The 26594-nt window shown below is 34.8% G+C and overlaps 1 protein-coding gene across 2 annotated transcripts; it reads left to right on the forward strand.

The window, feature by feature from the left end:
- Positions 1 to 209: 209 nt before the first annotated feature.
- On the forward strand, positions 210 to 25017 carry FGF7 (fibroblast growth factor 7; the record flags this gene model as incomplete). 2 transcript variants are annotated; one of them, XM_083871268.1, is made up of 3 exons in its annotated part: positions 210 to 495; positions 23883 to 23986; positions 24345 to 25017. In XM_083871268.1, the coding sequence occupies 3 exons, from the start codon at positions 210 to 212 to the stop codon at positions 24537 to 24539; spliced, it is 585 nt and encodes a 194-aa protein (XP_083727394.1). In that variant the 3' UTR covers positions 24540 to 25017. The 2 variants fall into 2 exon arrangements, with proteins under 2 accessions (XP_083727394.1, XP_083727395.1); XM_083871269.1 differs by having other exon boundaries at positions 213 to 495; positions 24348 to 25017.
- Between the last annotated feature and the right edge of the window lie 1577 nt (positions 25018 to 26594).

The raw sequence follows: 26594 nt of genomic DNA on the forward strand, positions 1-26594 counted from the left end.
TCTGACTGAAGAGATATTTAAGAAGCTCTTCTATTTCGCCATTAACTATTAAGGAATAACGATCAGAATTCTAGAAGAGGGAGCAATCTCATTTAAATGAATCTGTAACTCGTAAAGACAGAAGGCAGGTCGGTGACCTAAGAGCGACAGTCTACTTGAGATTTAATTTTCATTATGTTGTTCATGAACACCCAGAACACTGCACTATAATGCACAAATGGATACTGACATGGATCCTGCCAATTTTGCTCTACAGATCATACTTTTACATTATCTTTCTAATGGGCACTATATCTTTAGCTTGCAATGACATGACTCCAGAGCAAATGGCTACAAATGTGAACTGTTCCAGCCCTGAGCGACATACCAGAAGCTATGATTATATGGAAGGGGGGGATGTAAGAGTGAGAAGACTTTTCTGTCGAACTCAGTGGTATATGAGGATTGATAAGCGAGGCAAAGTGAAAGGGACAAGAGAAGCAAACAACAACTACAGTAAGTAATACTCTTACTTTTCCTAAGTTTTTAGAAATTTACACATCATTGTTTCCTATTCCTTAATTCACCATAATTTCAAAAGAGTTTTGTATTGTGTACTGACCATTGTGTAAAACCAGTTTTCCAATTAATCATACAGCAGGACATTTGCTATTGATTTTGAAATGCGTCATTTTAAATACTACATTGTAGATCTGTTAATGTATCAGTTACAGCTGGGAACTATTAGCAAACAGACAGCCTATTTTAACAAGTGAACTAAGGTTGTATGTAAAAAAATGTATAACCTCCAATTCTCCTCATAAAATACTTCTGAAACACTAAACCACATTTATATAGTGCACAAACTACCTAAAAGTTTGGTGTGTTTGAGTTAACAATTAAAACATAGCAATACTAGAAAGTTCAATGGAAAGAATTATGTAAACTGTCTTGCAAAATCTTTTAGATAGTTTGCCAAGCCAGGAACAAAATCTATTATAGTTTCTGCAGTTCATTATTACAATGATCATGATGCTGAAAAAATATTCTCCCCCCCTGCTTCCAAAAGCATGACTCATCTAGAGAGAATGGACATACAATATTTTATGAAGCTGTACCAAATATAAATTCTGAACTGGAAAAAGAATTGCTGTACTAATATGTATTTTCCATACAAATACCTATATAATCTTTGATTTACATTTGAAGACATCGATTTTTGCAGTCACTAGTCTTGCCAATTTGTCTTTTGTGTTGTTACAAATGTATTGTTTATTTAGAGAAACATGACATCTGCTTGAAAAGACACTACTTTATTAAGATGCAACAGGAAAATACATAGGATTATGCGGCATATTTCAAAACAAAATTGTAATGAAAAGGGGCCAGGGACATGCTGGTCTAGTATTTAGAGACAAATATAAGGACAAATATACTTCCAAGAATGCTGTTAAGAAAAGTTTTAATTTGTTGTATATAATAGTGTGCTTTTTATAACAGCAGCAGCAAAAGAAATCCATAAATCAAACTCCAATAACTGTTAGTGCGTTTCAGCCTTCAGCTGAAGCTGAGTGCTTGTTTTCTATCAGGGCAGCACTTTCGCGTGCTACGCGCCTGGCTAGTGGGCTCCATAATTTATTTCTTTACTTCATGACTACATTAAGTGCTTGGCAACTTGTGTGGCTAAAACTGCATTGACTAATGTTACTGTTTCTTTTAAAATTTGTTTCCATATGTCTCCTTTCTTCCTACACTATTACACAGTGAATATTCCTCTGAGAGACAACACATGGCCAGCAGCCAACTAAATTATTTGGTCCATATTCAAGAAGACTCCCTTTGAGTTTCAGGAGGGCATTGCTACAATAGAGATCCATAGGATTAGTTTTGAAGTGAAATGTTGTTCCCATAAAAATCACTGGAAAAAATGTTACTGACTGTTGAAACTGAATCTTCTGAATTAATGCAGATAAGTGAATATTCACAGTACCCAACATTTTTTGTTTTAATTTACAAACACATTATGACAGCATCCAGAGCTGAGTAATTAATTATACAGTGTTGCTTTCTTAGTTCCATGATGCTTAAGAAAAACTTTGTTAGCAATTGAGCATTTCAAATTCAAGCAGAGGTTCTCAGTTCTCTGAAGGATCCCATTCTGCTTAAGCACATTAATGATACCTTTAAACATTCTGTAGTGAGCCCATTAGAGAACACTACATCCTCTTGTCCCAATAATGTAGTCTCTTGTGGTTTTCTGAACACTTCATGCTAATTTAGTGATGGTAACTTACTATCACAAATTACAGAAAGGCAAACTCAAGTCACTAAACACTTACGTTTACGTTGCAGTAGAAAAAAAATCAATCCTTTTGCTGGTAAGTGCAATGAGTATGAGGAGAAAAACCAAATGAAATTGTGATGGTTATCTGGTAACTGTTGTGCACTGTGATGAACCATCTTTAAATTGGCTGAAGTATGTAAGAAGTTCCCACCATCTTAAGTCTAATACTCTAATTCATCTATTGTATCTTAAGAAAAAACACCCAAGTGCTCTTGTTGGACAAGTAGAATAGCCAAATATAGACAAAGAGCACTAGAAAAATTTGAACACTGATAATCTGGATTTTCTGAGAAACTAAAGAAATTCGTACTGTAGCACTATTATAAGAACACTTTTTGTCATACCCTTTGTTCAACAAAAGATGTAAACAGCCTTTCTGAAGATGTGCTTATGGATCTCTACTAAAATCAATAACCATAAAGAAAACAGTATTATATGAGGGGAAAAAAAGCATAACAAACAAACAAAAAAACCCAGAAAGAATAATGCGCACCTGGACTAATACACCCTCCTAAGGAAAAAATTGTAACATTAGAAGTTTAAACAGGCTATTTTTATCCAGGTTCTCTGAAAAGCATAATTTTAAAACCATACAGATAAATAGGATGTATTCATCTATGTGTTCAAACATTCTTCTTCCATGATTTCCAGTTCTGAAAGTTAGTAAATCAAACCTGTTTCTTAGGATGGAATGCCAGAACTTCTGCAGTCAAACTAATCAATGGACATGAAAAACGTTGCTCCAAGAGGTTTCTTCTCATTTTATTCTAATTTTCCTCTTACACAATAAATAAAAAGAATTCTTTTCCCTTTTGAATTGGCCAATTTGCGCTACTAAAATAAGATAAGGAAAAAAAAAAAACAACCTATCATAACTTAGCTTCATAAAGGAAGCTGCCCTGACAGTTTTGTAGATCAAATGAACTACTTGTTTTCAGCTCATGAGGTGTGAAGCATGAGTATTGTGAAGAACAATCTTCACACTGAGAAATGTCTGTAGAAGGATAACTTCATCAGAACTTTGGCAACCGCCAAAATTCATAGAGGTTCTCTTATCAGCTGGGACTATAAGAATGCCAAGATGATGAGGAATGAGGGTCATGGTATTTCAAACTTCTCTAGTTACAGAATAAAACTATGTATACGCACACCATGAAACTAGCAGCACAAATAGTGAAAGTGCTAAAATTTCTAGGGTTTTTAGTTAATAGCCAGTGTATTAAATGTGTGTGGATTCAAATTTCATGACATAACTAAATGCTGAACCAAATCGTCACTCACCAGTTGTAAATAATCTGTATTTATCATTCAATTGCTTCTAAAAACATTAGAATTTAATTGCTTAGTTAAAGAAATATATGTGTGCTATGTCAGTGCAAGCAAGTTGCCAAATCCTGTTTACACCAGTGCTGACCTTGTTAGGTACCCAAAGAATATGGTTCCGTGCACATTTCAGAAAGCAGTAGAGCCTTCTGGTGGACATAAAGGTGATAACTCAAGAGTGAACTAATCAAATCAGAGGACAGTGATCTCCACTAAGCAGAGGAAATCACTTTGCACCTGACAGCTTTGCTTTCAATCTGAAAACTAAATGGCAGGGTGAGGACTGAGAGTCACTCACTGAAAAACTAAAACAAGAATTAGGAAGCAGCCAAGAGGTTAGGTCATGCAGAGAAACCTGTCATTATTCATAAAAAAAATTCTCTTTGACAAAAACTTACTATAACTTGCCAAAGCCTGAACCTTTTAAACAAAAAATAAATTCTGCATCTTGTTAAAGGAAAAAAATCTAAGTAGGCACACAAAATACACTTTTTGAATTCATGACTGTAAAATGTGAGATTGACTGAACAAATCTTGGAGACAAGCCAATGTGCTAACTCTTAATCTTTGATAGAAAAATAAATCATTCCTTGTCACTGTTTACTCCTTCCTTCATTTCAGGTTGTGTTTCAGAATTTTGCCAGATTTACTTAATTTTGCTCAAAAAAAAAGGCAGCAAAAATCAGAGACTGTTTTGACTCTCCAAGAGGATTTTTAACTATGACTGGATGATGCTTTAGGACTTTCCATGCTCTGTTGCCTCTGGAATCTCATTTTAAAGACTTCAAAGGGTCTCTTAGTTACTAGAAAAGCCTTCCCGGAACCTGAATCCTAAGATGTCTGATCCTATCATATTCCATGTGTGCTTTAAACCCAGAAAGTGCCTATTTCCTCTTTTTTTCAGTAGGTAAAGCCAACAAAAAAAAAAAGTAGAGAAAGTAGTCTAGTGAGATCTTGACATAAAATGGCTGAAATCTTGATTACAATTTTATCTTGGAAAACTACTTCTATTTTGACCAAAATCCAACAAGGCAAACTTTTCAGCAATATTAAAAGAACTTCAACTCAGTTTTGCTCAAATGTAAACTCTAACTGATGACAAAATTCACTTTATACACACAAAAATATTAAAGTTGGTTAAAGATTCCGACTTGCTTAGAAATCAGAATTACTTCCACTACCATTTTATATAAGCTTCTTAGCCTAAAAAAATGTATGTATGCTGTGCTACTGTATAAATTTTATTTTGATTGCTTAAATACATATTTCATAGGGAGCCAAGAAGATTCAGCTTCTGAAAATCAGGTATTGATGGACTAGATTCAGTTAAGGGTTATGTGCATTCCAGACAAACAGAAAGTCTGTCTATGCAACTGCATCCTTGGTTTTTCAAGGGGTTGTTGGTTCAACCAACACTTTGGTGCCAGGAGAACACAAACCTTCACTAACACGAAAGTGGTTTTGCTTCACATTAGTACTCTGCTAATCTTTTCAATTATAATAGGAAGATTTAATTCAAATGGAAATATATGTATATCCTCTCGAAACCTAGCCCACAGCACCAAGGATGGCTTTCTCCCCCACAGTAATTAATCAAACCTAATATACCAGATTCCCCTGCTACCTCTCCAGTTCTTTGTCTGGCATTGGGGGTACTCTCAATTGTCAGCCAGCAGAGAGATCTATGCCTATCCTTCAGCCTACACCTTATCAGAAATCCCAGGTTTTCACCCTCAGCTGCTGATGAAGATGGGTTTTAGCAAAGATGCAGATAACAGAAGCAGCTGAGTTATACGTGTCTTACAGCTTCTATTGACTTTTTTGGAGAGTGTAGCCTTTGGGAAGGTGAGAAGAAAGCAGGGTGTGAAGCCTTGAATGATTGCAGCAAGATTCTTCAGTCTCACGTATCAACATCCAGATCACTACTCAACTGGCATAGTATAAGAGGGGTACTACAGAACACAATTAAAACTGTTTACAACTTCTGAATTTACCTCCTAAATCTTCATCACCTTATTAGTCTTGGGAATTTGCCAGCTGAAAAATATGTGTAAAGCCAGACAGTAGCAGTTTACACTCACTTTCTTCTCACTCTCATGAACAAAAATGATTGCATAAGCTCTGTGGGGGAAAACTCAAACCTCTGGGCTCAGGCCCAGGCAGCAGCTCCACGAGTTAACATACACCACCACGGCTATGCCTGCCTGGGGGATCTTCAAAACTGAGCTAACATCAGTCTGAGCAGTGAAAAAATCTGGGTCTATACATATTGTCTTACTGATCCCTTAGACCTTGATACACCCTTCTAGTTCAGCTGTGACTTGGCAGTTTTTCTGAATCTCTCAATACTGAAATTCATCAGAAATGAGAAATAGTGCATTTTTATAGAACAATCAATCAAATTTAGCAGCCAACTGCAGAAGCAGTTACAGGGTACATATAAAGATAAATTGCAGCTCCTTCTCTCCCACAGCTTTCCCCCCACATTGCTTATAATTTTTGAATCTTCAAAAAATTCAGCGTTGTATCATCAAGTATGTTATTGCTCCATCCTGAAGAAAATGTGCTGAAGTGGCCCTGACCTGAGACTCAAGAGACTTGAGGCTAATCCAAACTTCTAAGCAATTTGCTTACAAACTTTGGGAAAATTCTTCCAACTCTCTGTGCCTCTATGAAAAAGAATTATTCACCTCTCTGTAAAGAGCTTTAAAAAGTATTAGTGAAAAAACTTCCAAACTACAAAATAATTGTGTCTTAATATTACAAATAGTAAATAATTTGAAAATAGAACATTAATTGACTAATAGAAAATGAACTAGAAGTCCTGAAGTCAGTGGTTAGACAGAAAAACACAGAGCTCAGATGAATCTTAAAGAAGCAATTTCCATACAGGCAAACAGAATTTGGTATAAAACTTAATTCCTTATACAGTCAGTCTTGCAAAACAAAGCCTAAATCCAGATATTCTCTTTCACAGCTTCCAGCTTTCTGTATTGTTTGAGTATCTGAAAGTGATTGGTTCAGATTTCTAGGATCCTGGAACACAGAACAGAGTTGGCTTTCCTCTCCATCTTCCTTAAAGCTTAGGAAGACCAAGACATCCTAAACCAGATAATTACACTGTTCCACACTACAAGATCTATCAACTAGCTGTATACTTTGGAACACATTTCTCATCAAAACAGAGTAAGTTTAGGCAAATGTAGGCTGTTACTCTTCATGGGTGGCACACTGCTTTCATTGCATAATTGACAGTCTATGACTATATTTGGCAACTGTATTTCAATTGTCTTGTTTGACCTTTGACATTATTTTTTAATTCTGGATATGAAAGAAAGATCAAGTTAGCCTTCTGGTCTGTGCAATTTAGAAACATTATTAATAAAAAGTTAATAGTGAAAATTTTTATGGTGGTAACATAATAGAGGTTAAAATTCATAGCACTGAATTGTCACACTTTAAAACTTTCATAACACATGACATCATTTATGCAAATGGAAAAAATTCTTTGTAACAATTGGCGTTGAAAAGTTTGAAGTGAATATTCAAGATGTGGCCCACAACTTCATGAAAATACACCAAAGAAGCAATAAAAATACCAATGCAATCAATAGGCTCTTTTGACTATTATTTAGCTTTTAAAACAAAGAACAAAACCAGGATGAAGTTATTAAAGGGTCTAGATCCTCTGTTCAAAACACTGAAATCTTCCTTCTGTGTCCAGTTTTTCAGAATTAAGCCCTGTCAGAATACAGATAGATCAACTCAAAACTATAAATGAAAACAGCAAACATGAACATTCCATGGCATTAATAACCACAGTGACTTCAACAGGGATCAACATACACCACTCATCTCCATCTCTTCAATAATGACACTTTTTGAATACCCCCATAACCTGGGGGATTTTTTTGGGAAGGTGTTTCCTAGCATTAGTATTTCCATTTTTGGTAAGGTGGCTTGCTTCCTTTTAAATGTGTCAACAGACACTGGGAGGTGCTATAGACTATAAAAAGAAGGTGATCAGACTTGTCCTTGGTTATTTCGATACCTTGGAATTTTAATATTTGTCTAACTAGAAGATAATGTATTTCAAAGCAGAAAAAATAGCCCCAACTGTTAAAAAGAAGCATATTTTCCTTAATAACCTGTGCTAATTTTGTTTTATTATGACCTTTAAATGTCACATGGGATTTGATATTTCAATCAAAACTAAATATTTACAGAAAAAAAAATTAAAAAGGTAACTTTATGACTGTTAAACACAGAAATTCTTTTCAATGAATATACATATTATCTAGAGCTGAAAAATATTAGAGGAAAAAAATAACCACAATCAACATTAAATTTGGAAAAGGCTGTATGTGAATCTGTGCTGCAATCCCTGAGCTGCTCAGGTGAGCTGGGGCCATTTTTCAGTGGCTGTTTGTGTGCACAGCTGGAATGCAGTGGCAAATGTGGAGTTTTACATGGCAGGTGTGTGGAAATGCTCCCTGCAAGAGCTTGCTGGCTTCCTGTTCAATGCATTCACATTATATGGTGATGACAGACTTGTCCTTTGAGTGTCTACATGAACTCTAAGGGTGGCAATACTCAGGCTCTCTAGCTAGTCGCTAAGGAGATGGATTTGGGAGAAAATGCTGATCTAGTCAAGGGAAGAAGGCAGCAAACTGGAGTGGAGTGATTCCATCCAGTGTTTGTGTAGCTCTTTGTGAAAACAAAAGTTGTACTTCCTGACAGAAACTCTGAAGTAAACCAGAAAGGATAACTGAATCCTGGAGAGTGCAGTCAGTACTAACACAATAGGAAACTGGAACTTTCACCAGCTTTCAAAAGCAACTTTAACTCCACCATGCTAATTTATTTCCTTTGGAATAGCCCAGGCAGCTTGGGGACTGCACATAATGTGAAAGATGATACACAGAAATCCAAGCAATTTTTGAATGCTTATTGGTGACATTTTACAAGGATTTAGGGAATGAGCTATGTAAATCCAGCACAGAGTGACTCAAATGATGAAACTTGCTTGATAGTGCTGCTTTACAACAAGAGAGATTTATGCTGTGGGAAAGGCCAGCACAAGATCTCCCTCTGCAGCAGCCCTTTATGCTTGCTTGTGGGAAAACTGCACCTGAGAAGTTCTGAAGTCATCACAGTCATGTCATTCCCAATGCTACAGCAAAAAAATGTAATGCTACCTACCTTTACATAAGGACAGCTCCAAGTGAGATTCATCCCAACTGAATTCCACACGTGCAGTAATGCCTGCATTAGTTCAGCACCATCTTAGCAATACCATACTAGAACATTGCACTAAAAGAAGTCTCTGCCATGTACTAAGCACATCTCTGACCACATCTGAACCACAAGTGTGACAGAACTCACAGAGCACTCTGCCTACTGACATTGCTACCAATCCAAAGTGAAATTGTACAGAAGTACTTTCAAACTAACTGGTGACAAAAAGCCTTTCTTCCCATATAAGTAAGCTCCACTCTTCTAATCAAACTAATGTTTTTTTACTGAGCATGGAGATTCTGCTCAGTATTTCCAACAAAATTACCATACCAGGTAAGGGACAATGTAAGAACCATGGAGAAAAATGCAGCAGGAAATGAATTTAGAGCCTCTTCTCTGTAAGGAATCCTCTCTCCTAACTGCTGGCCAGCTACAAGGGCCTGGCTCTGCCCTCCTTCCTCTCACTAGTATGTAGTCAGGTACACAGGTACTTTGAGCCTCTTGCTCTGTTTTGCATCCTGCCACCCCATCTATTTCACAGAGCTGAGCATTCTCTCTGAGAATCTGCTTCAGCAGCCAGGAAAGTTTTTTTATTGAGGCTGGGAAAGACAGTCTGGCATGTTCTCCTACCTTACTAATAGTGCAACAGCCACATATTTGGGTGAATTTATGTTGGACTTCGTAGCAGCTATTTATTAGTTCAAAGGAAATCAAATGTTACATCAATTTTGAGAATAGCTTTAGGAGAGTCTGCTCAAGTTATAAATGGCAAGAGTCCTAGGCCACTTATACTTGTCCCTTTAAATGCCTTTTAAGTTGAGCAATGAAAATAACACAGCTATTAATAAAACCAAGCTTTTAGATTATTATACACTAATTTCAATCAGAATGTTTATATTAGCAAATTGGCACTCAGCCTCCTTTACCAAATATCAAACTAAAATTACTTAGCATGCCTTCATTTCTGATTGCACCCTTATGGGACTTGGGAAATTCAATCTATATTACTGAAGAGAACAATCATGCAACTAAACTAAAGAAAAAAAATTTACCACATCTTTCTAGGAAAGTATTACCACATATTTCACGGAAATCATGCTCAGTTAATTTTTTAGCTAAGTAATCCAGTGTTTTGAATTTGAATTCCTCTAATTTAGTCATATTTTTCTAGGACACATTATGATGAAAACTTCTGAAATGGCACTGTAATCCAGAGGGAACACTGGAAGCAAAACCAGTTTATACCAAAACTATAAAGCTATCATTAGACCAAAAAAAGAATTTTCAAATTATTCATAACATATAAGGCAAACTTCTCTAATTTAGTTCGGTGATGAACAGCCTAACTCTGATCGAGGCAAATTATTTAAAACTGATGAGTAACAATAGCTATATCATTTAAGCAGAAAATGATCTAGTGATAAAACTTATAATAATTATAATGAGAAAATATTGGAGAATTATTCAGAACTATTCAACATTTGAAATGGAATACACTTCTGTGTATTCTTCTTCTTAGATAAAAAAATATTCCATAAACACAAGTAGGTATCTGTACACTGTCCTTTTTACATAGGATACCCATAGAGAGTTGTCTAAAAGGGCTGGCAAGTACTCAAGAGACACTTCAAGTTACCTTAAAAAAGGATAATACTTAAGCCTAAACCCCACAGCATGTACAGTGCTTACATCACTTTGGGTGATATCTACAAAAATGTGCAAGTTGCCACTGTCATGCAATTGTGTGAGATAAAAATAACAGAATCCATGTTTTCTGACTTTGTCCTAATCACTTGTGATAATCTTGTACACATAAGATACAGACATTTTTTTCTCCTGCTAGGGCTCAACTAAATTCATGACTGCCATTATGAAAATCTTTTTTCCCTTTCTTCCTCTTCACATTGCTGTTCACTGTTTTCTGTCTGTGATATAACTTTGTTTAGGGTATCCTTATCCATCTATGAGAAAATTGAATAAATATTTGTTTTGTACAAAATATTTCCCTAACAGACTACGCAGATTCCAAAATTAGAATGTAGGTGATCACCTCTTTTAAGATGGTGTAGGAAAATGAAGAATATTTCTGTCTGTATACATCACTGTAAATACTGAAGATTTTGGATCACAATTTATTATATTGTCTTGTTCATACTTCAACAATGCAGTTCTGGGTGTTTTCAGCTGAACTGAGCTTAGCAAGGAGAATTGTTTGTTATAGTGCTCATTTCCCGAGTTTACTTTCCAACACCAGACTCGTCACAGCAGGATGGTTCCTTTCTTTGTTTTCCTCTTAAGAGCTATCTGGCAGCTGCACCCCAAACTAGCTTCTGTCAGTGGATTCCTAAATAATTCTATATACATCATCTCTTGTAATCACATGTCCTGCAATCTACATCACAGGTGGTATTGTACAAAAAAGTCTGATTTGAGCCCTGTCAGACTGTGCCATATTTGTTTCATTAACATCGATTTCTATGTGAAAAAAACAATTCTTTCTCTGTGTGCATGGTATTTGATTGAAATAAATTCTCAACAACATAGAGATGTAATCAACATGAGAAAGTAATTGCCAAAAAGTACAGCATTAGCTCTTTCCAACAAAAAGTCAAAATATTGCTTTTCTATTCATACTGACTTAGAAATGAACTATAGAAAACTATCACTGATGGTCTAAATAGTTGCTGTTGAAAGTAAAGAATATTGCACAGCTGTGGAGGAGTTAAGTTACTGACTAGTGGAAAAGCTATCTAACCCTGTGATTCATTAGGAAAAGTTTGCTCAAGAGTTGAAAGACCCATATTAGGAAAGAGACAAATACATGCCATTTGTTAAAGTCTGGCTCTACTGAAATCAGTAAAAGTTTTGTTACTAAAGCCTATCCATGGCTGAGGAGTTTATTTAAAAATATGGCAAATAGTAACTATTGCTTCTGCAAATCCATGTGCTTTTACTTTAAGATACCATTTCATAACATTGAAATAAAGAAAAGAAAAATGAAATTCCTTTTCCACTATTGATCTCTTACTGACTTTCAAGTCAGAATGACTTCTTTATCTTACCAATATCTATGTAGGAGTAATGCTGCTATCACTATTTATTCTACTTAAGATATAGTCTAAAAAGTGCAGTACATCAGAATATACCCAATTTAGAATACTCAACTTGAAAAATAGATAGCTATCACTTTTCAAATATATGTGCAAATTTTTATTTATATATGAAAGATATAACTGGAAGTTTATTCTACGTTTTTCTGACCTATATTAAAACCACATATTCACATTTCTATACTGACTAAAACTGAAAGCATTACTTAAAGTGAATATATATTTAATAATAGAAGTATAATCTCATTTTGTAAGATTTTTTTCCTACTATTAGTTTACATATGAATCAAGAATATATTGATACTCACGGTGGTATTAAGGTGCCACAAAAAGACAAAGAACAGCAGAATTACTTTGTTTCATTTTATGTGGTAAAAAACAATCATCGTATCAGTAAACTTGGGTAGTGTTTCCCTGGCTCTGTGCTACAATACAGCTGAAGTCACAGATATTTTACGCAAAGAAAAGGTTTCTTCACCATTTTAAGTGCTTGGAATAGCCATAATTGTTTCAGTCAGAGCAAAAAGCATAGCAAATCCTTTACTAACAACAGGTTTTCTTTATACATTTTAGAACATACCACTACAGGCACAGCCAAGCCCTGTGTTCTTTTAACTGTACACTCTTCAAGGCAGTTCAAAAATTTCCTGCTAAGTTCAATGTTACGGAGTCACTATTCTTTTATGTTGCAAATACTAGGAGAGAATAGCACCATAAGGAGCAGAAATGATCATAAATACAATGCAGACTCAAAAAAGGCTGTCAAACTGAATCTGCCAATCACAAAATTATGCAAGCTTAATGTAAATCCACCACACATAAAAATATAAGAGCTGCAAACCCTTTATTTGCACATGCAGCGTCTGCTACCCAGTCCAGATTCTTATATTAAAACCCCACTAACCATTACCTGAGTTGTCTAACTTTATAAACCTATGGAAGAAATCTCATTTTACTCTGTTTCCTTAAAATGAACGTTTTATTCTTCCCTGCTTGAACAAGGTCCTTGTTCAAGCCCATTACTGAAATGCATGTTTTCAAATATCTACAGCTCACAGACCAGCTGCTTCCCAGATTTTAAAGGGGACCATATATTCTGCTACAGGTTACTTATGTAGTACTTCTGTGGAGCTCATCAAGATTTCATGACACCACTACTTATAAGAACAAACTGTAGGAGAAAAAATTGAAAAGTAGAGTATTCTCAAAGACCCCTGACTAAAGCTGTTCTCTTATGATTGAGTGGTATGAAATCTGCCATTTGTTTCAAGAGAAAAGTATGTCTTTACACTTATGCCAATGCACTGCACTGTTGTCTATCAAACAGGTTGGTTGATTATTGTCAGAGATGGAAATTTGGAATTCTACCAATATAACAATATGGATACCAGATCCATGGATCCAGAATGGATCTGAATTTAAGTTATTAAGTCCTTTAACAGACTGGTCACAGGTATCTTTATTACAAACAGTCACTTTATGGTGATACAGCAGTACCCACGTGCTTCAAGAGCTGAGAAAATGAATTATTGCAGTTTACAAGCACAGGAGAGCTCATACCCTTCCTTGGGCAGCTCAGGGCCACGAGAAACTTTCCTTAGTTAAAAGGAAAGGCAAAGACCAAGGCCAAGGCCAAGGCAAAGGTACAGGTAAAGGTACAGGTAAGGTAGTGAAGTGGTTTCTACCACATTTTACATACTCTGGTTAACTGAGACAATATTTTATGTGTGGTTCTTGGTGATAATGCAAAGGAACAGTGGGTAAGAAAACAAGGCAGTTTTGTAACTTCATAGATGCCCTTTTTTATGTTCCCTCTCTATATATTTAGTTAATATAAAGTGATAACTTAATTAAAATAAACATAACTGTGCTAGTTGACACATGGGAATATAAAAATTAGAACAAAAGCAATGGGAAATTGGATTGTGTATGACCAACAATATACTAAAAATGTGTTAAAATTAATTTAAATATGTTAAAGTTTATTTAAAGAAATACCATTTAATTTGGTGAATCCTATGCTCTAGTAATTGTTCAGTACTTATTACTTATTCCATCACTTTTTTACATTAGCTATGACTGATAACTTCTTTTCATAATATAACATCATACTATCCTATCACAACACACTGGAATGTGAGTTCTAGAACTTTGATTTCTACTTTCAGGATATAAATAACTGTCGCTGAAAAGTGAGGCCACTACCCCTATTTAATCCAAAAAAGCAAAGCACAGAAAGGTTGTGGACTCTAGAAAATAGAAATGTTTACATTATTCTAGCTGAAATACTTTTCTCACTGACTTCCTGATATGCACATGGACAAAAGTAAGAGTGTGCATGGATACTTTTATCACCAGATTCAAATGGTTAACACCTGATTTCCTCTACATCCTGGCATTTGCAGTCAAAACTGAAAAGTTCAGATTTTCCAGCTGGTCAATTGAGCTGAATTTAAAAAGGCAGATTAAAAGTCACACAAATAAATACAGAACAAAAGAGAAGTTTGGCTGCAGCTCCTATAGTCTATTTGCTCTGGTAAAAGCAACTGGTCCCGTAGCAGAGGAACAATTTTCTCTGCTGGTGCTGATGCTGCCGTTTTTCTCAATTTTGGTACAGAATTGTAAATCAAGATAACAACTAAATATAACAACTGGATGACAGTGACACATTTACAAATATCCGGTCATGTAAACACAGAGGTTTCAAAGTGCTGCCTGTGTGTAATGGCAAATATTTCCCTAATGTCAGGCTTCCAGCAAGGCTGAAATTTTAGACTGGTAAAAACAGTGTGTAATTAAAAGGAAATAATTACTTTAGGCAAAATTAGGACAAGGAATGACCTAAGCTATTTGAAAAAAGAACCATTGATAGTAGGATAATTGACACGTTTTGATCCATATACTGAGCAAGACAGAAGAAACATCTGCTACAAAATCCTGATTCTTTTATCAGAATTGAATTAGATTATTACATAGGTTTTGATTTTGATGGGTTTTCATCTTCTCCTTCTTCTAGTTTATAATTTCGTCTCTCATCTTATACAGATTTTGAAAAATCAACTAAATCTAAATTATTTGTCAGCAGGAAACCAGAACAATTTGAGAGGCCACACATATAAATATATATCCAGTAGGGTTTTGAAAGCAGAAGTGAGCCAGCTGGTCTCTATCAATTCCCACTCTGCAAGGCAGCAAGGGGTTAGTAAGATTTTCTTAGCAGCTTCTTGCATTTTGTACCTTGGAAGGAATTACGTAGTGCCTGCTTGTGTTCTTCTAGACACTGTAATTGGTATATTCAGATATCCAACAGCATCTGTTCCTGCACAAAATAGCAGATCTGATCTGGAAATGGAACTAAAATCTATTCTTGCCTTACATTTTACATAACTACTGAGAGTGGGAAAAGATGTCTCTCTTCAATAGGGATTGCAGTGTTTATGACTGAAATGAGCTCTTAACTACGTGAAACAAAATTTTACTGTCCAAAATTTCAAACCATTTAAAGCTCTTTGCTGCTATACCATAGGCCCCTCAGGATATCTTCAAGCTCTGGAATACTGCAGCCACCTTCTTTCTTATGCAACCACTTTCTGAATTTTACTTCTTATAAATAATTTTGGTTATTAGCTACTTCTGAGGCTGTTAATTTTCACTGTTAAAATGTGTCATTACACTGTTAAAATGTGTTTAACTGCGTATCAGTTAAAATATATAAATGTATATATTTTGACTGATAACACATTGCAGAATGCATTTTGATCAACCTGCAGGCATTTAATATTTGCTTTTAGTAATTTTTCTCAATTATGTATAATTTTAAGTTATCCTCAAAGAACACAGGAAGGCAGTTCTTTAGATTCAGTCTGTCCCCAGAATATGGCTCTGCTTTTCCTCTTGTCAAGCCTCTTTGAGGAACCAGAAAAGCTGCAATAGGAACAGCTGGAGACAGGACAATATGCAAAACAAAACAGCAAGGCCTTGAGCCCAGGGAATATTTCATATAAAAAGAGCATATTCTATGTTGGATTTATTTTTGACGTGTTTAGCTGAATAAGTCCAGCACCCATTGGCACATTATATTGAGGCTGATTTTACGACTGCCTGCAGCCAGTTCATACAGGTGATATAGAGGAAATACACCTGGATTTAATGTTCCTCAATTCAGAGAATGAAATATTTGTGCATGGAAAAGGCACATTAACATGCACTCTTTTTTTTCTTAGAAAACAGAAGAAAAAGTCTTCCATAGAAATGACATGACCAATTTCGTGTCAACTGTGATCACTAAGTCAGGAAAGGTGAAAGGAGCAAATACAGCTCATTACCAGATGCAAACACAAAATAGCATAGTAACAAAAACTTTCTTAAAAAACAAAGTAATCTATTTAAAGACTTTTGCATTATAGAAGAATTTGAAAAACAGGAGGCTGCGGTCTTACGTGGAATTTTCCAAGTTCAGATAATCAAAATAGCTGAATACACTGAAACTGAGTAAGTTTTGCACCTCTAGTTGAATATATCTTATTTTGCTGTGAAAAGGTTAATAAGCAATGTTTTATATTTACCTTTGGTATTTTGAAAATACTTACATTCTGAAAGACTGGAGAGCTTGAAAACATCATTTATTCTAGTAAAACCAGCACAAAATATTTAAATACTAGAAATAGCCTTCATCTGAGCTGTAGGGAAAGCATTTGTTGTGCAAGTTCAGCTCTAAACTATTAAATCATTAATTTTATTACTGCTTGGAAACAATTACATTTTGTAAACAGTCATTCCACACTTTTTTTCCATTTTTCATATTAGTAAATTATTAATGCTGTAATAAGAGAGCACTTTTTCAGACTGAGGATTAAGACTTGGATTTTACATGACAGTATTAATTCTAAAAAATAATATTATTCTTCATTATAACCATATGTTTAGCTTCAGGGCAATTTTTATTGGAGGGAAATGTAGTTTCCTGCAAAAATGAGAAATGACTACATGCTGTCTAAGGGGCTGATCAAGAAAATATTTATATAAAGCAGTAGAGATCAGTGAAGTAAAGGCTTCTAATAAGTTTAATGAGACATTCCCAAGAGAAGGACTGCCTGGGGCACCATGTTATTCAGTTGTTACTCTGTACTGCTATTCACAAGTCACACCTCTGAACTAAAAAGCAACTTTGCAATCTCCTTTAGTGAAAAATGTCACACACTTTGGTTCTGAAGATCAAATCAAGAGAAATACTGGAAACAGAGTGGTCTGAATAGCTAATGTGCAAAAGAGACATGCACACAAGGCGGCAATTTACTCAGAACATTCTACACCAATTCTTACCATGCCACCATTTTCAATGAAGAATGAAGCATTTGATTTATAAAACTATCTCCTAACTCACCAAAATTAACAGAGAGTTAATACAAAACTGAGGCAAAACAAGTTGCCTCAAGGAAAAATACTTGAAAATTTTAAGGTGTTTCTCCTTACCTTGTTTTCTCATTACCTCTTTCTCTTTTTTATTTCTCTTTACCTCTTTATCACTACAGTAATTAAAGGGAGTAAACCTTACGGAGCACTGCATTACATTTATTCACCTGGAACAATGGCTAAAAATAGGTATTATGGCTTTAAATATTTACCACTGCAGAATAAATGCGTAAAGTTTAAAATAAAATTAAGGTGCATTTCCAAACATCAGTCTGGAAGTTCAAGCCACACTCTTCACTTCACACTACAGTATCAGCCACACAAGGAAGGGCAGATTATACATTTGATGCATAAGAAACTGTGTAAATACTTTGAACAATGCAGACTTAAGAGTGGAACTTGGCTTACCCCTTCCTTTTCTGTCATAAAGGTAAACACCCACAAGTCCAAGTACACATGCAAAGAACAGATCTTGTAAGTAAAACAACAGCATTTCTAAACAATCATTTTAGTTCTCTGTTGTATCTTCCCTCTTATGTTTGGTTTTTATCTTGCCTTTTCTATACTGTTTTTACAGGGTTATCAAGTTCACAGTTTCTTTCATAAACCTTGACATGGCTCATATTCCACAACTAACTTATCTTCAGCTGTTGAGTACCACCAGGACAATGGTTTATTATAAAGTTGTTGCATCTAGCAATGCATGTATCAATTAGTTTGTATGACTGAAAAAAAACCAGGGGAGAAATTTATGGTTAAGGTAATGTCAAATAAAGAAAATTTTAAATAAAAATCTAATGGAGTAATACCTTGACTTCTGTTTAGCACTTAGATTATTAGATTTTAATACAGTATCCCTCCTGGTTTTGTGCCCAATGAATTGCAAAAGGGTAATTAAACATCAGCTACTTATGCTTAATCAAATGTTCTGTACACAGAGTAAATCTTGTAAGCAAATTCTGCTGCTTGAGGATGATGAACAATGTGCTGCATCAAGTCCTCAAGGAACTCCTCTCTATTGTCAATCATGTCTCCTCAGACAATTACAATTTTTCCTGCTTGGAAATTGCACACCCAGGGACAAACCCAGGAGTTTTGAGTGCTTTGAGTATTTCTCCATGATATCCAGATGTCTGGCACCTCACTGAAGCAGTAGCTTCAACTGTTCTCCTGAAAATCCTTGACAGATCCATTATTTCTGTGCAGATCATTTTTACAGCCATATTCATACTTAAAGTGCTTCAGAGAGTCTGCACATGCACAGCAAATGCACACGGATATGGCAAAAAGCCCCTGAAGAACTTTTTTAGCCTTCTGTGCTCTAAATGACAACACATATGTGTTTATGACATAAATCAAAATTCTGAGTATCACGAAGAGAAGACAGAAGAAAGTAATAGTGAATGTATGTACCAACTTGTTTTTTGTTAATTAGTTGTTTATTAAAATCATATCCACAGACAGAAAATTCCTGGGGTGGAGAAATCTCCTGCTTCAAAAGGCATTATACTATATACTTGTACATTTATTTCTACTTAAAAAGCTTATGAACAGAAGTTCTGTGAGGTGCTGTCTAGGAAACTCCTTCATTCTCTTGCTAAGGGAAGTACTCAATACAAATGAAAATTCTACTTTCTATAAATTTTATTTAATAATAGTGAAAGGTAAAAATTAAGTCAATACCTTTATTTGCAGTATTTTTTTTTTACTGTTAGCTTTTGTATTTGAGAGAGAATGAGCACACAAATTGTTTTACCTAAAAATGAACTTCAAGATGCTTCCATTTAAAAATATTATGAATCAAAATAACTTAAACTGCACAAATACTTAACAATCTAGACATCATATTTAAAAAAAGAAAAGATGGAAAAATATTTTCTGAAACAAATTACTTTCAAAACTATCCAATAAAAGTATTCATTTCACTGATAAGACTCTTCTGGAAAAACGTTTAAGTGTAATACACCAGCTAATGAATGTATTTACTGTGCTGGCTTACCAAATGCACACATATACCAATACCATCATGAAAGTTTTCCAAGACTGACCATCATGAATAGTATTTTCTGGCTTTAAGAGACACAAACATTAACTTATTAACTGCCAGAACAAAAGAACAAATTACATTACGTATCATTGAACAGTGTCTTCTAAGCAAAGACGAGACCATTTTCCTTGACCTTGAATCATTTGCAAAGGTCATCTGAATTCATAAATATGTGCTCCGAATTCAATTAATGAGAAACACAAGTTAGTTAAATTTAGAAGTTACATTTTGTTTTGACTCGTTTTCCATCCAAGACTTTTCTGCTCCTCTGTCCCTATTTAAGATTTCACATACTTTATTTTTAAAGACAATTCTGAGGAAAGAGTGTTTCACAAACACATTCCTCCCAAGTGCTGAACTGTCAGTGCCAGCCTTCCTACCCCTAAAAATCAGCAACAGTCTGCTTTTTTTTCAACTTCACTGCACAGAGAGCCACAAGAAAGACAATGCTGTTCATATCATATGTGCTCTCAGAACACATGTACCTGGCAGAAGAGAAAAGTACTGGGATGAAATTGCTGTCAGCTTTCTGAAAAATGTAACGGATGTCAAAATGTCTCTTTGGATGAATGTCTACAGAAACTGTGACTCTGGCAAATTGAGGAGCAGTGACCAGAAACCTTATGCAATAGACATTGAAGGGATACCTCCAACATATGAACTGTCTGGAAGCAGAGCCAGCTGGTGAGGGACTGAACACAGCATGTGCTTCACAGAATCTTCCTGAACAATCCTGGCATACTGGGGCAGTTCCCTGGCATGTGAAAAGAGATCTCCCTCCCTCTGTGGTTCTGCTGCCCCTCCTCTTCCCAAAGCCCCGACAGGTTATTCCTGCCCATGGGATCTTCAGGCACAAGCAGCACTTACTGGTTTCCTTTCGGCTCTCAGGAGCCAGTTGCAATTGTTCTTTCAGTCTCTTAGCTGATAAATGATTAAAGGGAAATACCCTGATTTTGCTAAATCTCAAGGCTCTTGCTACTTTGTTATAAAGATACTGTTATCTAAGAATATTATGGACAAACACAAAGAAACTGCCTATACAACTATGCCTGCATACCAATGGAAATCACTTTAATATAGTCTGCAAATGGATTATGTAGCAATAAAAGCAAAGATTTCTTTAACAAATACATCAGTGTGTTGTAAAAGCAAAAAGAAGTCTAACAAATAAAAGGAAGATGAAAATGTTGATTTGAAAATATTAATCAAATCAGAAAAAACAGTATCAGGTGATAAAAACAAAATTATCAAATATCACTTGCCAGGAAAGAATCATCTCATGTGACAGTGCTCAATTTTATATCAATGATATAAATAAATGCCCATTTTCTACCCAAATTTCCAGCCTGAGGTACTCTCCTGTCGTTCAGGCTATGGTTATGGAACAAGTCTAGACATAAAAGTATCTGTTTTTGAAGAGGTGAGCAACTGTCATTCTAGACCAGAATGCCAGGAAACTCATCTCATTTATGACATAAATTTTCTCCAAAACCTGATACATATTTCACCCACTAAAACTGTTGTCTCAGCCTAAAAGCTTGCTTTGTTTCTTTTTACTTTTTTTTTTCCCGTACTGGATATCAACTGTGTGTTATTTAATTTGCAGCAAGTGGTTACAAAGACTGCTGCCACCATCCATAGGCATCTTTTCTGAAGACAAACTATAGCCCATCTCTGCTGAGTGTTTTTTACATACACCAGAGGAATTTCAGCTCTGCAGGAAACTTCATTCATTACAGGAATTTAAGCTACATTTGATACACTGACCATACAACCATATAAAATTGTTTGGAATTTCATGCTGATTTTATAGAAAGTACAGTTGTTTTCAATTTTGGATGCCCATCTCTAGGTTATTTTTTTTTTTTCTTCTTTTTCTGGTTTCAATCTGATTTCTTCCCCAGTTGCTTAGTAGTATATTCAAGTCTTCTCTTAAACCTCTTCCAAACTTCTCTGGGGATGCTTTAGATAAAGCAACTGAAGAACATAGTTTACATTTTGATTTTTAAATCAGGGATATTTAAGACCTTGTTGAAGCTTGACCTTTGGAATTTTTCCCCATCAACATCTTATTAATTTAAGCATGTCTTTAAAGCAATCTTGGTTATTAGAGTACGAAAAGGGTATTTTAATGAAACAATCTATGTATAAGAATTTTCTTTCCCACCCTAGCTTGATGGCTTTTTTCTTTTCATGAATAGATATTGAAAGGATTAAACCCCTTTACTTCAAATGAAGCATGCAAGAATAGACCTGTTCATTTAAGACAAGGAAAGACATTGATGTCTCAGCTGTGAATAAAGTAGAAAAACAAGTACCCCAAACCAAAATAAAGTAACTCCAAAAAGTTAGTATGTCACAATCTACTTCAGGAAAAAAGAAAACACTAAAAAAATAACATAAAAAATTCAACAATAGTAATATTGCTTTCGACAAAACCTTTTGGCATTTCCTTTTTTAAAGTAGTAGGATTTCTTACTACTGTAACATCAGCCAACATCAGCTTACTCAAGGAAATCTCAATTCCTATTAGTATGACTTGTTTTAAAAAGTAATTTTGAATCTCTCATTTTTTAAAATTCTGTATAAACACAGAACTCAAACATAGAATTTTTTTTTAAACTTCCCTTAAGTTAATGGTCAGCAGAGGCAAAAGAACAAATGGATATAAGCTGTCACTGAAGAAATGCAGATTGCAAATTACTACAAAGTCTCTAGCCATTAAAATAAATCAAACTCTGGAACAGCCTTCGGCAGAAACACTGGGGGCAAAGAAATAACAACTCCAATTTAGTATTGGCAAAGTTTATGAAAAGAGAATTATCTGATGCAATTCCCAGGCTAGCAGAGCAGTGGACTTGATGACCCAGAGATCCCTTCCACTGTTATGTTCTTCATTAGGCTAAATGTAGATGTTCATCTGTTTTTTAGCCTCACTGTGGTTTTTCTAAAGTGAAATTTAAATGAAAGTTAATATAATTTTTGTAAGTTTCAGTTACAAATTGCCCTTTGTTAGAACTATTGCTAGGCCTGCAGCAGAGTGGAACTTGTCAAAGAATTCTAAGACTTTTACTTAAAAAAAAAAGCTGCCTTAGCAGTATAAGGGAGTACAGAAGTATAAGTGCTCCGAGCTGAATGCCCAGCAGTTCACACACCATGAGAAGAGGGAACCGATCTGCTAAAGAAAATAGGAAGAAAAAAATACCTGTACATACTAGGACTGATACAGCAGTAATATGAAGGAGAAAAGCAAAACAACATGAAAGAAAGCAAAAGACAAGAGGATATAAAAAAAGTATAGGGAAGGAGAAATATCATAGATATTTAATGTCTTTCTTAAAAACCTAACTAAAGAGAAACTATTATCATGTGGCTGTGAAAAGTCAACGCCAGCTTGAAAGGGAAGAAAAGGAAATGTTTTGTTAAAGAGGAGATTCAGGTGATAATCTAACACATGCCTCTCTTCCACTTTCCTCACTTGTCTCCCCCATGCTTAGCTCTTGCAATTTGCCTCAAGTTGGCTGCCTTTGAAAAATCCCATTTTGGAGGAGTCACAGTGCAGTTGCTATGGCTGAGAGCTCTGTCAGTGACTCAAAATGGAAAGAAACAGCCCAAATTCAGATATATAACTCTAACTAATGCTTAAGACACGAATAACATTTACACTTGAAAACAACTTAGTGTTCCTTAATAACGTGCATAATCCCCCTTGCCTTCACTTTTGTTTTTTTAAATACTAAAACAAGAATATTTTTTATGTTGCAGGTAACTTAAATGTATCAGAGTGACTACAGAAAGTATTGCTGATATGTATCAGTGAGATGAAAATAAAGCAGTTTATAGAAAACAACACTAAATGTTTTCTGGTTTTGAATAAATAAGCTTTCAGGGCAGCCTTTAATGATTTTCAAATACACATATCTTTACAGCTCCAATCAGTCATAAAAGCACACAAAGGTCAAGCAAATACTTTATCTTATTTAAGACACTGTGGTCTGTTTTCTATCACTCACAAGTTCTAAGGTTTACACTCCAGGGGATGATACTGCTACACAAGACTTCAAAATAAAGGCTTTACACAAATTCTGTGAACCTTGCTGGCTAACTACATATTCCAAACGAAACCCTGATCCTGATAACTTCTAAGCTACACTGATTCTCTGAAAGTAGAGAAATTACTTATTATACTGACATCGTAATTTCAATATATTGACTTAAAAATTACCACCATACAATACTAAACTGGCTCTAGGCAGACATGATCATACAGAAGGAATTTTTAAAGTCTAGCCCTTTCTCCACATGAATACACATAATTTTTCTGTTCCAATAAACATGGAAATATTACAGAATATTAGTTCAACTAACCCTTCTAAGTTAACTGGAGAACAACCAACCATTTTACAGCCCTGACTGTGTACCTTTGCAGGTATTCTAGAAATCCGAACGGTGGCAGTTGGAATAGTGGCAATCAAAGGAGTGGAAAGTGAATACTTCCTGGCAATGAACAAGTCAGGACGACTCTATGGAAAGGTATGGATGCAAACATCTCTTATGTGTACATCCCTACAATCTTAGAGGTATTTTGAGATGTAGAATTTGTATGTTTTTTTATAAAAAGATTCCTAACTACGTAAAATGTATTCTGGACTTAGCCCATGCACCCCATATTAGATTTTTATGACCATTTAATAAATACAGTGATTTGGTCCTATATACTCCTTCAAAATGGAATAGACAAAGCTAAAATTTTCAATACTCAGATTTCAGAAGTCAAATTTACTTATTAAAATATTCATAATACGCAGGGTCTATAATGCATATTCTTCTCCCATCTTCCCTATTCTAAGTATTTAAAAAATTACCTTACTTTATTATCTACTCTCAACAGAAGGTATGCAACGAGGACTGCAACTTCATCGAACTGATTGAAGAAAACCATTACAATACATATGCTTCTGCAAAATGGACACACAAAGGAAAGGAGATGTTTATTACACTAAACCACAAAGGGGTTCCAATGAAAGGTAAAAAAACAAAGAAAGAACACAAAGCATCCCACTTTCTTCCTCTGGCAATATCCTAATCACAAATGATCTATAAAGAACTAGTTCCAGCAGGAAGATTAATTTTAAGAAGACTGTTTGACAAGATACCAAGAAAGGCTGGAATACTACTGAGAAACTGAACAAGCTGGACTTGCGCATTTATGTTTATTTTTAAGAGACTACATGAAAAAGATTTGAAAATATACACAAAACCAGATTTACTAACTAAAAGTTGTAAAAAATTCTAAAGAGTTGTACAATCATTATCTTAGTCATTGTAACTGGGTAGTTTCTTAAATTAATTTACCCTGAAGAATAAGTCATTACTTGATTATCTGATAATATTTTATTTAAAAAACTATCTGCTTCTTAAATATGGCTGCTATAATAATAATAAGCAGATGATAATGTTGTGTAAAATATGTCAGACTTTAAGGCTGCTGGAATGAGTTGTCAGATTATCAAGTCAATAGAAAATGTGGAGGCTGAGCAGTATTTTAAATACTTCCCCCAAGAAACTGATATCCTATACATAAACTATATGATCAAAAAAATATAATCTTGTAAATGTTTATTGTTGTATTCAGATAAGAGAGTTAGTTTGGAAAAATTAAGTTTACTCTAACACAAAATGTTCCTATCTATTAATGAAACAAATACCTAATGCTGCTCTAAAAGATGTTTCAAATAGTGTATGTAAAATAAAAATAGGAATAAATAATGTACTTCATCTCACTTTTCACAAATTAACATTTTATATAACAATGAAGCAAAAATTCAGACATATTAAGGTTTTTTATGCAACATATCCTATCTTTTGTATAATTCCTGTTAGGGCATACAGCTTTCAATATTGTTTTTCCATTCTTATACATGCTTTTTCTGTTGTTACAGCATTAAACTTTATTTTAAGTTGTATTTGAACTTTATTGTTTTAAGTTATTTAAATGTTATTTATAAAAAAGATACTTATTAAGCTGCATCTGTTTCATATGCTTTTAATTCTAAAGGAATAACAAAATGGTCTGGCTGAGATGCATGAATTTTCTTCTGTGACCAGACACAAAGCCTAGTACACAACCCTCCTGCCAACATACATTGGATGGCAGACAAAAATGACAGCCTGCAGCAAATCACACAATGGACATCTCAAAAGAAACAATGCAAAAATTTAAAAAATCTATGCCACATACTCTTGATAATTAAATTACTGGCATGCTCAGAGTTATGCCAGGTAGAAGAAGGTTACGGTTCCAGCAGGCACTGGAAATAATCCTCAGATGGGTGATGCTCCACTCACAGATACAGAAATACGTGCAAGCCTGCGGGACTAGTCTGAAACTACAGCTAAAATCACTGTGACCTGATGAAGAAAAGACCATCTTAATTTTCTACCTATGAAAGTGCTTAACTAAGCCCTACCTGACTTATGCATTGTATAATTTAATTCAGTTTCCTGACACTTTTCCTTGGGTTTGTGATAATTGCACTTAGATAAAGATCACCAAAAACTAGCTAAAGTGGCTGACATGACTGGGATAGAGTCAAGTTAATTAAAAATGGTCTTAAATGCTCTACATTGAATAACAAGTTTCTAGAGTCAACCATTTTTTCCTACATGAAACACTATCATTTTAAGAGCACTCACAGAAAACAGCAACAATTTCCTTTGGCAAATATTTATTTTTTTAAAAGAAATCTTGTTTAACAAATAGTCCCATTTGAAAATCAATGATGATAATAACAAGTCAAAAATCAAAGAAGATATGAACAGATCCATGTAAAAAAGTTTGTCAGTACAGCTGTATAAGTAAAACTTCACTGTGCTTTTACTAGTTTATTTATTATTTGTTCACTGAATACAACAGACTGTACTATAAAAGAAGCTTTTTTGCTGGTACCTCTCTGCACTACTTTCTGTGAATATTTAAACACTGAAACAAAGCTCACACCTATGAACAACATTAACATAGTAGCAGAAGTTTCTATATCTTAACTAGGTTAGTGGAAGCTCTGAAATAAAAATGAAAATACACAAAACTCCATTAGGATCGTTTGTGCTTAAAAGCTTTACTGACGTTTTAATTAAAATG

Source organism: Zosterops lateralis (assembly GCF_965231275.1).
Source record: "Zosterops lateralis genome assembly, chromosome: 13".
Lineage (NCBI taxonomy): Eukaryota > Metazoa > Chordata > Aves > Passeriformes > Zosteropidae > Zosterops > Zosterops lateralis.